General features: G+C 42.5%; 1 protein-coding gene across 1 annotated transcript in view; it reads right to left on the bottom strand.

Moving 5' to 3' along the window:
• Positions 1 to 13253, bottom strand: part of Ints7 (integrator complex subunit 7) — a 54897-nt gene that overhangs the window by 30139 nt on the left and 11505 nt on the right. Inside the window, exons 5-7 of the mRNA XM_005348883.2 lie at positions 7912 to 7958; positions 5756 to 5955; positions 5234 to 5356 (exon numbers count right to left, since the gene is read on the bottom strand). Of these exons, the coding sequence (XP_005348940.1) occupies positions 5234 to 5356; positions 5756 to 5955; positions 7912 to 7958 (370 nt within the window). The remainder of the gene's footprint in view (positions 1 to 5233; positions 5357 to 5755; positions 5956 to 7911; positions 7959 to 13253) is intronic.

Raw genomic sequence — 13253 nt, 5'->3', positions numbered from 1 at the left:
CCAGAACCCACAGTGGAAGGAGGTAACCCAATTCCTGGAAGCCATCCTGACCTCCACATTCATGCCATGGCATAAGAGCTTTCACCCAGATACATATTTTAAAAGGTTACATTTCTCATAATCCCACCTATATAGAATATATAACAAAACTGTTTTAACTTTATTATTATGTGCGTGCATACACGTGTAACATGAAGGATGGGACGTGTCACAGCACACGTCTGAAGGTCAACTTGGTAGGGTCTGTTCTCACCTTCTACCTTTATTCAAGTTCTGGGGGCTGAACTCAGGTTGTCAGAGTTACAAGACAACTGCTTTATGCACTGGGACAGACATCAAATTGGATATTATCAGGGGTTGGAGAAAGACTGGCTGTAGAGACAGATCTGAGGAAGAAGTGGAGAGAAGAAAATGTTATGTATTTCAGTCTGTAGCAGTGGCAAAAGAAATGAATAAGTGTATAAAAAAGCAATCAAATTGGGGACCCAGAAAGCAATCTATAAATAAATTATACCACAGTAAGTTTTAAAAATGCATTCCAAATTAATGGCAACAATAATATCACACAACATAATCTTTAGGATACAGTCAACATGTGAAACAGGAAATTGATAGCTTTAAGTGTTTTCATTATTAAGCAAGAATGAAAATAAAACACTTGAAAAGCACAGGAAAACCAAGTTCCTGGCAAGTGCAGGCCGTGTGGAGCACAGTACAGCACACTGGGTGTGCACGTTCAATCCAACCCCAGCACTGTCCAAACCAACCAACCAGAAAGGAGGCAACAGGAGGGCATACTCAGATAGACAATAGTAAGAATAAAGTAACTGTACTATAAACTGAAACATTATGAGCTTCAGAGAGATGACTGTCATGCAACTGACTCACAAGGAGGCAGGAAATACCACAGCAATGACCAGAGTAATGGGAAATGTTCTCAGAATGCTTCCTAGATAGTCTCAGACTCAGTGAATTTAAGGCACATTAGCTACGCCCTGAGGGAACAGAAAGCTTCTGTGCTGGTTTCCAGCTGCTACAAAGCATGGAAAGAGAAAGCACCCAGCTCGTTTTAATAAGACTGTGTAGTCCCAACTCTAAAATCTACCAAAGTCCAGGAAAAGCAAAGGTTCAAAATTTCCTTGCTCACCGTATAGCTTTTCAGACAGCCTTAGAAACATGTTTGCCTATATCCAGGCGGTGGTGGCATACACTTTCAAAGATCTCTGTGAGTACAAGACCAGCCTGGTCTACAAAATGGGTTCCAGGACAGCCAGGGTTACACAGAGAAACCCCGTTTTAAAACAAACCCCAGGTGGGGTGGAGGGAAGGCGGGGAGAGAGGGAAGGAAGGAAGGAGCACACTGCTGCTCTCAAATGTCTCAACTCCCCAGCAATCCTCTGCTTCCAAGTGCCTTGTGTTTCTGCTTCTACAAACCTCTCTTTTCTCTCATTCTCATCCAAGTACAATCATTATTTTTTCCTAATTAACAAAAATGAATAAATAGGGTTGGTGAGACGCTCAGTGGTCAGACACATACCCTCAAGCCTCATGACGGAACTTCAACCCCTGGAACTCTCATACTGAAGGAGAGAATCGGTTTCCATAGGTCACTGTCCTCTGACTTCCATGTGCACACACATGCTCATCCTCCCAAACAGATAAATACGAAAAGAAATGAGTAAAACCACAGGTGTTTTCTGTTTTGTTTTTCTAAGTTGGTACTACTTGTCTCCCTACCCAGCTTCAGCAGCTCCATCACTCTGTTCTCTTCCTGACCCCGTGTGAAGTAGGTGGAACCACCCAGGACACTGGGCCATTCCAGGCTTGTCTACTCAAGGACACTGCCCTTGTCTGCCTTCTCTCCTGGCCACTTCCATTAGTATGAAGCAGGGTGTCCTCTTCCCAGCTGGCAACAAGCAGCAAAACCATTTGCGTTGGTAGACAAAGCTGGGCTCCAGTCCCCTGGGAGACGCAGGTGTAGCCGGGATGACTCTACACTCCGACTCACAGCCAAAAGGTCAGGAGCAACGGCACCTCCTGACTAACTTCTGATTTATTATAAAAAAAACTTTGGAATAAAGAAATCCACATTGCATTAGTCAGGTCCAAGGCCCATACATCTGAACAAACTTCTACTCAGAACAGTCATTCTGAAGCTGTGGAGCTTCACACTGGATTTTACACTTTCTCTATCTATTTATATTATGCATTTACCACCAACAAACACTGAAAACCCCATGACAGAGGTAAGGCTAGGACAGCCGTTAGCTTTTACAGTCTCTCCTGGCACTCCTAGCAGGTTCTCCAGCTGGTGTCTCTCTCACTGCTGTGGGATTCCCCTCTGTATGCTGTGATTACCACGGGTTAATAAAGAAACTGTCTTAGGTGTAGGGTAGAGCAGAGCTAGATGGGGAAAACTAAACTGAAGGCTGGAAGAAAGGAGGCAGAGTCAGGGAGAAGCCATGGAGCCGGAGACAGACATGCTGGAACCTTATGTCACAAGCCTCATGGTAAAATATAAAATAATGGAAATGGATTAAATTAAGAGGTAAAAGCCAGCCATCAAGAAGTTAGAACTAATAGGCCAAGCAATGATTTAATTAATACAGTTTTCTGTGTGGTTCTTTTGGGAGTCTGGGCAGCTGGGAAACGAACAAGTGGCTTTCTACTACAAACTGGAGCCAACATGGCCAATTAAAACCCACTTAAAACCTGGGAGTTTAGGAAGGAATTCTAGGCACAAAAAAAAACCCCAAAAAACAAACAAAAAAAACAGCAAAAAACAGAGTTAAGCATGGCTTAACGCAGCAGCTCCTTTAAGAGAGCGTTTCCTGATTCGCGGTAGCAAAAAACAAAAACAAAAACAAAACAAAACAAAAAAACCCGGTGGCTTTCTGTGCTGTGCTGCCAGAGTGAACCCTGGCTCTTTCAAGAGGCCAAGCATTTAAATGGGGTTTCTGAGCACTGTGCTACACGTTGCTTGGTGGAAGCATGGGCAGACTGGTTACCAAAATTGAGGTGACGAGGATGGCTCCCACCAGGTAGTCTCAGACACTGAACAGACTTCTGGGCTTCAGCCTTGATGGACTGGGCAGAGCAAGCAGGCAGGGCCGTATTTCCCCTAGCAATGCCGCCACTTACATTTTTAAGAAGTGCTTAGCATTTTAAGAAGTCGTTCTGGTCAGAAAAGAGTTACAGGTACTCAACAAAGACAGCTTCAGATGGAAAAGATGTTTAAATGTGTCACAGTGTTAATAAATAAACGTAGGCTTGGGAGAGAGAAGGAAAATAATATAGACAGTTATAAAAAGAAGTAAATGGCCGGGCGGTGGTGGCGCACGCCTTTAATCCCAGCACTCGGGAGGCAGAGGCAGGCGGATCTCTGTGAGTTTGGGGCCAGCCTGGTCTACAAGAGCTAGTTCCAGGACAGGAACCAAAAGCTACAGAGAAACCCTGTCTTGAAAATTAAAAAACAAAAAACAAAAAGAAGTAAATGGTTTAAAAAAGGTAAAGTCTTTAAAGAGACAGAGTACAGACAGTCATAGATTAAAAGGAGTAAAGAAAAAATAAGCTGTCTAAAAACAGAACATATACAGAGAGATTGGATTATGTATATTATTGTGTTTTCTTTGAATTTTTTGACTGCAGAGAGACATTTGATTCTGGGGACTGCTAAGCTAAACCAACATATATGTTTTAAAGGTTTCTTGACTTCAAAATTCAAGTCTAAGGATATGTTGCTTTGGAAAAGAGATCTTTTGCTTCTACAGAGGATGAGAACCTGTGGAATCCTTCTAGGCTATTGTGGTTTGATGAAAAAAAGACCTCCTGAAAGGTCGCCGTGCGCACCCCAAAAAATTACTTCACCAGGAAGCAGTTAGGAGAAAACTACATCCAAATCCCCAAATATTGTTTATAAATGTTTCTTTACATTTAAAGGGGGATATGTCATAGAGATTTACATTGGTATGAATATTGCTCTATTGGTACAAGTTTTAGGTCAAGTTTGTTATATGTATATTTCTGCTCTTGAATAAGAAGATTGTGATTATACAGTTCATTTAAAAATGTAATGTATAATTAAGAAACATAAGTTAATAGATAATCATGTGTAATAGTCAAGCTTATAGTCATGTTAGTTAGATTTTTCTAGATGTACAGAGATGTATTTCAGATAGATAAGTGTTCTTCAGATCTTCTAAGACAATATGACATTTAAAACATTCAAGAACTTAGGACTTTTCATGACAGTGAGACACATCTGCTCCTGGCAGCACCAATCTACTTCAAGAGGATAATGGACATCAAAGAGGCTCCTTATGGCGTTGGTTAGCCATTTGGGCAAGAAGCTGCTCTTGCCTGGACTGCTTGATGGTATGCTATATGAACTGAACATGCAGGACCCACAGAGAAATGACTGCTGAACATTGCCTAAAGGTGAGATGATCCTTTGGGGTTCCTGCTTCAGGAAAGAGTCTGCTAGACATTCTGCAGGACACAGAAGAAAGTGACTGACAAACTGCCAATATAGGCAGACCTGTCTTTGAAATCTCCTGTTTCATGAAAAAGTCTGCTGGACACTAAGGGCCTGTAGGCTGAAGATGGATACCCCAACAGTACAGAAGACCTTTGGGTGACTATTGAGGTAGTGAGATGTCTCTGTCAATTCTAGAGTATTGGAAGTTGCTTACAATTCACTTCCTGTTTACTTAGGTGGTATAATATCCTTCTGGAGTCTTTGATGGGATTTGAAAAATATATATAGTTATTGTTTTTTCTTCATTATGATGAAAGATAAAGTAGATATAAATATTGTAACTCTATGTAATTTTACTATGTTAAAGTTAAAACCTTTCTTCTCATTGTTTGGGGAAGGGTGGGGCTGCAGAGATGGCTCAGCAGTTAGGAATAACTTGCAGAGGACCTGGGTATGGTTCCACACACTGGGTGGTTCACAACTCCTGGACATCCAGCTCCAGAAGGATCTGATGCCTTCTGGCCTCCCATGTCATCTGCACTTATGTGAACACTCAACTGTCTGATGGCAGAGGGACTAAAATATACACAGCAAGACCCAAGTTTACAGAGATTTTGCTCTGGCTTGGGTTTCTGGAGGTTATGCTTGTTGAAATTTAAACCACATTGTGAAGTCGTAGGGGTAGAAACTTCACCTGAGTATGGTGCCACCCTGGCTCAGGTAGTTTAGTATCTCTTTTTCTGAAGTGCTATGTACCTGAATATTCTCCTTACTCCAGGTATGTGGTGTCTTATTAGCAAGTAGCTTCAGATCCTGAACAGTGAGTCTCTTCACTGCTTTCCTGGGGTCACTCTTCAGATACTGCAACAGAAGCTGAATCTGCAAAGACAGCAAAGTCACTCTAAACAGTTTCACATCTGAGACTGTCAGCAGAGAGAGTGCTGCGCAGATTTTACATTTTACAGAAAGGACTCCCCACCAGCTAAGGACCAAACTAAGGATCTCTTATTAATACAGAAATGGCGCCATTTGGCGTGTAGGCTCTAGCAGAGGATCTGGCATCCTTTCTTTCCTACCAACAATACATTCTTCCCCGTATTTCCCGATGCTTTGTCCTCTAGGGCTCACATGAATAGGACTATAAATATAAAAGAGAAACTCAATTGGCCCTTACCAAAGAGACCTTAACATTACTAAAACTTAGGGTTGCTTCTTGTTGTTTATCATAACCTAAATGTGTACATTTACAAATAAGCAGGAAAACAGAACGGAAATTACCTGCTTGGGTGTGTCCACCAAGGAGGAGGCTGCAAGCAGAGTGAAAGTGTGCAGAGACACAATGACCATTTTGGCGCAGGGGTAGGATGTGACCAGCTGCTGTAAGAGCTGCCGGGCACTGGAGGCCAGGACGGCATCATGGTGCATGTGCTGGAGGATGGGGATCAGCTTCAGCTTCAGGTCCACGGGCGTAGCTAAGCCTGAGTACAACAAATTGTTTCGGGGGTCTGATCATCACTTAATGACAGTTCACATGTTTGTTTGTTTGTTTTTTAAGTAAAAATAAGAAAGGTCTGATTTAATTAGCAAAGTTTCATTTAATATCAATTAGTATAGCAAGGTGGTGGTGGCTCACGCCTTTAATCCCAGCACTTGGGAGGCAGAGGCAGGGGGAATTTCTGTAGACCAGGTTAACCTGGTCTACAGAGTGTAAGGTCCAGGATGGCCAGGACTACACAGTAAAACTGTCTCAAAAAAACAAACAGTACAATACATCATAATGGTTGTAACATCAAAGATGACTGTACTAGAACTAATGAGTAAGCCCGTAGATTTTCAGGAACTGTCTTTGGAGACACAGTCTTCCATGCAGCCAGGCCGGCCTGAAACTTGCTATACAGACCAGCCTGGTCTTGAGTGCACAGAGATCTGCCCTGTTTCCTGGTGCTGGAATTAAAGCTGTTTGCACCATGCCTGGCACATTGCCTTTGGAAGGCACAGTAGGGACCAGCAAGATGGTTCTGATGCTTAGTTCCTGCCCCTGGGCCCTAGAGGGCTATAACAATTACTGGGACTTGGGCAACATTAGCCACTAGCATAAGCTACCTAGACCTTAGTTTTATAAAACTCCCCTTGAATTGTCTTAACTCAGAAAGTATGCCCTGTCTTCATATGAGATCACAGAAACACAGCAGGTAATTCATATCCACCAGCTGAGGGGATGTAGAGTCGGCTCAATGGGTAAGAGCACTGGCAGCTCTTCCAGAGGACCTGGGTTTGATTCCTACCACCCTTCTGTAGCTCTAGTTCCACAGGATCTGATGCCCTCTTCTGGCCTTCATGGGCACCAGGGATGCAGGTGTGCACAGACATCCATGCAGGCCTAACACCCTTACATATAAAATACAAAAACCTGCTCAGTGAATGGCTAATGCTTTCTCGTGTCACAAAGTTAGACTCACAGGAACACCATTTTGGTGAAGGAAGAAAAGACAAAGGAATAAAGGGACAGACTAAAGTTCTATGTCTCTTGTTCTCTGAGTGCTTTTAAAAATTATTTAAGTGAACAAATTGTCCGCCTTTAAATTACATATAAAATAAAGCTTTCCTAGAGCATACTCTAGAGAGGCTAGACAGCACAAGGGTTAAAAGTAATAGACTTAAGACCAAAGGCTTGATCCTCCTGAGCTGTGTAACCTTGGAACAGATTTCCTTTGTGTGGGAAGATCTAAGGCACCCCCAAGCTGCAGGGCACAGCAATGCCCCTTTATCAGAGGGCAAAGAGAACAGTGTTCCTGAGACACACAATGCAATAGCCAGAGGTGCCTTAAGAATACTGTAAAGATAAAATGGGATTAACACATGAGCTATCATTTAGGTGAAACCAGGTCATGATACAGAATTTGGACCTGATTTTAGTTACAGTGACACCTAGAGGGTGTCACTGGACAGAACCCTAGGCTCTGGGTTCCACTGCACTGCTACCCCCTCTCCATACGTCACATCCTGTCCTTCTCTGGGTCCCACTGCACTGCTACCCCCTCTGCATGTCACATCCTTTCCTTCCTTCAGGTTTCCTTTCATTGGGCTCTGTGATCAGCTCAGGTAAAGCACAAGTTCTCCTGCCTTCCACCATGTCACCTAAGCCTGGTACTCTCTCCCGTCCAGTTTTCTCTCAGCACTTGATACATTCGGTCTACTGTACCTGTCATGGCTCACACAGCTCCTAACCTCCTGACTAGAACTCAGGTTACCTGACAGAAAGGGCCTTGCTTTATTTCTGTACCCTACACACCTCAGGCATTTTTGGCATATAGAAGATACTTAGTATTATTTTAAATAATGACTAGCACAGTAAATACCTAATAAACACAAACAACCATGATTAACAAGATGCCTATTAAGTCTCTTCACATTACTAAATAAAATGTACATACCTTGAATCATTTCACTGATTTTGTTGCATATTCCTACAGCAAAATCCCTTTGGAAAGAGAACATTGAGACAATTGGCAATAGCATTAAATCAAAAAATTAAATGTGATTAAGTTTTATAAGTGCAAAGAACACAATTATCACAGAAGCAATACTTCAAAATCACAGCTGAGACTGCAGGCCCTGGCAGCGTTCTTGCTCTAGGGAGAGATGCAGACCTGTGGGTGGTGCCTCAGTCTGAGTCTCAGCAACCTTGTCTCAAAGAATGAAGGTCACTACTACACACATTGGAGGATGCATCTTTAATAAAGAGCCAGTCCCTAGCACTGAAGTGGCTGAGATGCACTAGGAAACACAGATAGAATCTTCAGACACCAAACGACTTAAAAGAAACTATGTTCCAAGACATGGCTTCTTGCCTCTAACAGAAATATCACCCAAAAAACTTAATACCAAGAACACTTGGGATAAAATGTTATGTAATATGGGAAAGATATAATCAAACTTGGCTAAGTGATGTGCTGGACATGGAGTACAGTTTGCAGTTAATGCAAGACTAAGCAAAGTATTCCCTGATGCTAAGGTACAGTCTGTCGAATTTACACCAACAGTGGAGTTCTCTACATACTAGACAATGTAAAGACTTCGTCTCTTGGCAGCTAATGCCACGTGTGCTTTTTGTTTTCTAGAATGTTCTTTGTTATTTTGTGGTGCTGGAAATGGAACCTAGGACTTCACACACACTGAGCAAGGCTTCTACCATTAAAGCTGCATTCCTGGTCCTAGAAATGTCTAGTGTGATGAGGCACACTTGTGTTATCTTAGATCACCTAACCTGCACAGCCTTGGTATGCGCCATTCCATAAGATTTGGTCTCAGGAAGCTTTCCCTGTGTCAGCGCGAAAACATATCAACTTGTACAGCTTTGTCACTCAGCCACTGCTGCCACCTTCAAGAATTTGGCTGTGCCTGCTGCCATCCCTCTAGAAAGGTGGGACAGGGAAGGCCATGGTATCTTTATCTGAGCACCCAACCACCACTTCCAGTTACACTCAATTCTGTCCTAACTGCACATGACCTTGGAGCCTCAGCAAGGGGCTAGAGTGTGTGCAGAGAGAAGATTAGGGGCAGGAGACTCCATCTGCAGGTATGGGGAAACCACCATCCCCACTGGATGAGACTTTTCAGTGTGGTCCCTTTGGGGCCACCACATTCCTGTCCCGCCCTGGCCCAGGCTCTGTAAGGAAGCCCAAGAAGCTCAGTGGTTCCTCGGGGGACTCTGGTGAAATGGAACTTAGGAATGTCTTTGAGACTTTACAGGAGGGCAGATGCTGCCCAGCCCCACCAGAGAGAAACTTCCTATATATACTTTGCCTTGCTTTGTGGTTAAACTGAAATCTTTTTCTCAAACTTTTCTTTGCATAATTAAACAAAACCTTCTTGTAAGAGAGAACATATCTGCAAAGTATTTTGTTATGATTAAGGGAGAATCACTGGTTTGAAAGAGAAAGATTTGTTTTCTCAGCCCGTTGTTATACTAGAGGCAGAGAAGCTGTAAAGATGAAACGGAGTTCCTAACTCAGTCCGTGCTGAATCTACCCAGCAGTTTACAGCCGCCTCTAACTCCAGTTCCAGGTATCCGATGACCTCTTCTGGCCTCTGTGAGCTCCAGGCATACACGTGCAAATACAGCAGGGTAAAGTGGCAGGGTGCCCCAGCCATGCAAGCAAACACCATGAAGAAATCAAGCACTGCCCGTCTCCAGCTGGGGGCTAGGATGCTTGTGGACTTCCAGAATCTGTACCACCTGACTTCAGAATATTTTCTTTCACAGGCATTCTTGACAACAAACACTTTTTGTGTTGAATTTTTCACAATCAGTAACAATTGTTTTAATCTCATGGTCTACCCAGGAACAACGCTGGCATCATCCATCCACCATGTCTGGTGAACGCCACTGATAACAATCCTGATGCAAAGGCGGCACCTGTGCCACAGTCACAGTTCTTCCCTGCACACTCACGCTCAAGAGCACAGCCAGCTCTATGTAATGTTCCTAGCAAGACTGAAACAGCTCATTGCATTAAATTTCAAAAACACACAGTGGTATACTACAGGCACAGTACTGTAAACAGCAACTGTATGGGTTATGATATTGTTTTCCTGGGACTTGCCTTTTTGGCCAAAGAATTCTCTGGGAAGATGAATTAAAGTTAGCTGGTAACTTTAGGCAAATAACAAGAGAATCTTTTATGTCAATTACAGTACTTTAGCTTTCAGCAAAAATTACAACTACAGAAAAAGTACTTTTCACCACAAGCATGAAAGTTCAGAAACTGGTGGTGCTCTTCACAAATGCAGTGCTTATACGGGGGACATCTGCAAAACCTGAGTAACACAAGTGAACCATTTTTCCTAGCAGACCAACTCACAAGGTATTAAATCACACACAACCCTAGGAAGGTCTTCATAAATCTCTCCTCTTTCCACTACTATCTGGGAGACTGGATTTTCTTCACATACTTTAAATCAAAATAACGTATTTTGACAGATATTACTGTAGAAGTAGATGAATGAGAATTTAGCCAGGCCTTAAAGACATTTGTAAAAATGTTAAGGACACTTTTCTCACAAAATGTTTTTTTAATAAAGTTTCACAAAGATATTTTATATTAACCTATTGCGTATCTTCAGATGGGTAAACATTTTAAAAATCAGCTCCTTAACCTTCTAATAGAGTAAGATCTACAAACACATGTTTTTAAGAATGTAGCGACAGGCCAGATGAAAGCAAGCACACTGAAGTTCTAGTAACTGGGAGCTGAGGCAGGATGTTCCTGAGTTTGAGGTCAGCCTGGACTACACAGTAGACACTGTCTGTCTCAGAGTATAAAGGAGCCCTTCTTTGCTCAGCTTTGGCCATTGGCCACCGCTTCAGACCTGCAGAAGCCCGTGGGGCCACAGCCACAGCCACAGCACCAGTTAATTGTAACTGTGCTACCAAAGTTTTGATTTTTTTAAAAATCTGTTACTAGTGTTTAGAACGATATCTAAATATGGTGGGCTGTTGGAACATAGTTCAGGAATGGAGTTTCATGAGGAGAATTCTGAGCACATGTAAGAACACACCAAGAAAACAGGACAAGAGTCTTGAGAAGTGTTTCTTGAAAACATGGAATTGTTTCTAGAATGTGGTTGCATGCTCCTCCCAGGTGTAGTAGATAGGAGTTGAGATTGCCAGCCATTGTTATTCAATTAGATGTTTAAATTATCCTTTATATACCTCTATGGAGGAAGAGGCTTTAGCCAAGTATGACTTACTCTTGTGATTGTACGCAGCTTGAACTCATGAGAACTTTATTCAGGTGACTTTTAACCCTCAGGGTATAAACTGTGTGGAGCTCGGAATAAAGTTGGCCATTGCAAGAGACTCAGTCCACCTAACTTATGGGCTCTATTCCCCCAGGTCCCACCCCTTCTTGAGCAGTGACAGTGGATATGAAGTAACTACACAAACATTTTATAACACTCCAAACTTTAAAAGTCTGGGCTCAGCCCTCTGAGCCCAAACACTGCAGAGTAGGAGACTGCTGATTTTCCTTTTTGGGTCTAATAATAAACTCTCAGTGTCAATACTAAAACTGCTGAGACTAAAGAAGTCATCTGATGTTCTGGCCTAGTTGTACACCCCACCCATGTCCCCATCAAATCAGGTCTGACAACCAGGGCAGACACCCCTGCATCATACCAGTGGGCTGATGCTGTGGGATGGACAGCTGTCCCTTTCTGATAAAGCCAGGCTCGTTAGCTAGTGACTGGAAGACGTCAGTACTCTGACTATGTTCACCTCAACCCTAAAAGTACCTGGAGCTGGCCAGTTCCTCCTTTCCAAGCCAGGAAGAACTCTTCTACAGCACACAGTCTTAACCCTTTGAGAGCAAGTGAGATGCAGCTGCAGCAGCACAGATTAAATAAGTTCTCCTCCTCTTCCTTTTTCGAGATAGAGTTTCACTATGTAGCTCTAGATGGTTGGAACTTGCCCTATAGACCAGGTTGATCTTGAACTCACATAGATCACTTGCCTCTTCCTCCTATGGTCTGGGATTAAAGACCATACACCTCCATGCCAGGTTAAATATAACATTACTCTGATTTCAGCAATACCTAGAATGGACAGAAATAGTACAAAGCCACCAATGTTGATGGAGATACATGATCTCAAGTCTTCAAGAGAACCATAATCTCAATTTCTCCAAGAGACAAAAACTGATCTAAAAATTATGTATTTTCTTAATTTACACTCTGATACATAAGTGCTTCAGGATTTCCTATTATACACAAGTATATCTTAACTGAGAATAGTGTTATATAGTGATTTCCTCTGAACTGAAACAGTCTGTCTTTAAGACTAAGAAAGTAAACAAAACTTAAAGCTCAGGAGGCATACAACTGACAAGTATCAGGAAGTTCCTGAAACTCAGGAAATTCATAAGCACACATCAAGTTTATATAAGCAGAACTCGCTGGATTTCCTACTGGCTCAGGCACAGAATGCTCCACGGATGCAGCTTACCTGAACCATCACCCTAGTTTGGGTGGGCTTTCTGGGGGATGCTAGTCGAGTTACCTATGCTCTTGTATGTAACCCCTTCACTCATACTCCTAAAGGTAATCCCAGTAAACTATTTTTTTGTCTGTGAAATATTTTTTTGTCTGTCACCAGGGTCCTATCTGGGATGAATAAATGTTTACCTGAAAATGACCCTCATGCATAAATTTAATCACTAAGTTATCTACTTATCCCAACTCAGACTGAACTTAGAAGCTGCTTTGGAGCCACTGGATGAGCAGTTGCCCTGGCAGTGTTAATCAGAAGATAACTGTTCACAGCACAGCCCCTATGCAATGTGAGTTCTTGCTCCATCACTCACTCACCATCAGTAACAAAAACAGATAGGGATGGGACAGGCAGTTCAGCGTTTGCTGCTCTTCCAAAGGAACTGTATACATGGATGAAGCTGTCAAAGAATAAACTTTTTAAAAAGTACAGACAGAGACAAACCTTTGGTATATATTCTGAGATGCCTAGCCATAAAAATAAACATTTACCATATAAATAACAGTACAATTAGCTCCCCTGAAGGTTATCAGTGCACCGTGTTCATTCTTAGCTAAGTTCTTAGAAATGAATGCATGTGTTCATGGCCTTTCATACATATCACCAGAAATGGTCTTCAGAAAACAAAGTTAGGGCTAGAGAGATGGCTCAGTGGTTAAGAGCATTGCCTGCTCTTCCAAAGGTCCTGAGTTCAATTCCCAGCAACCACATGGTGGCTCACAACCA

This window comes from Microtus ochrogaster, chromosome 6 (genome assembly GCF_000317375.1).
Source record: "Microtus ochrogaster isolate Prairie Vole_2 chromosome 6, MicOch1.0, whole genome shotgun sequence".
Lineage (NCBI taxonomy): Eukaryota > Metazoa > Chordata > Mammalia > Rodentia > Cricetidae > Microtus > Microtus ochrogaster.
Note: the sequence above shows the minus strand (reverse complement) of the source record. Positions and strands in the feature narration are given on the sequence as shown.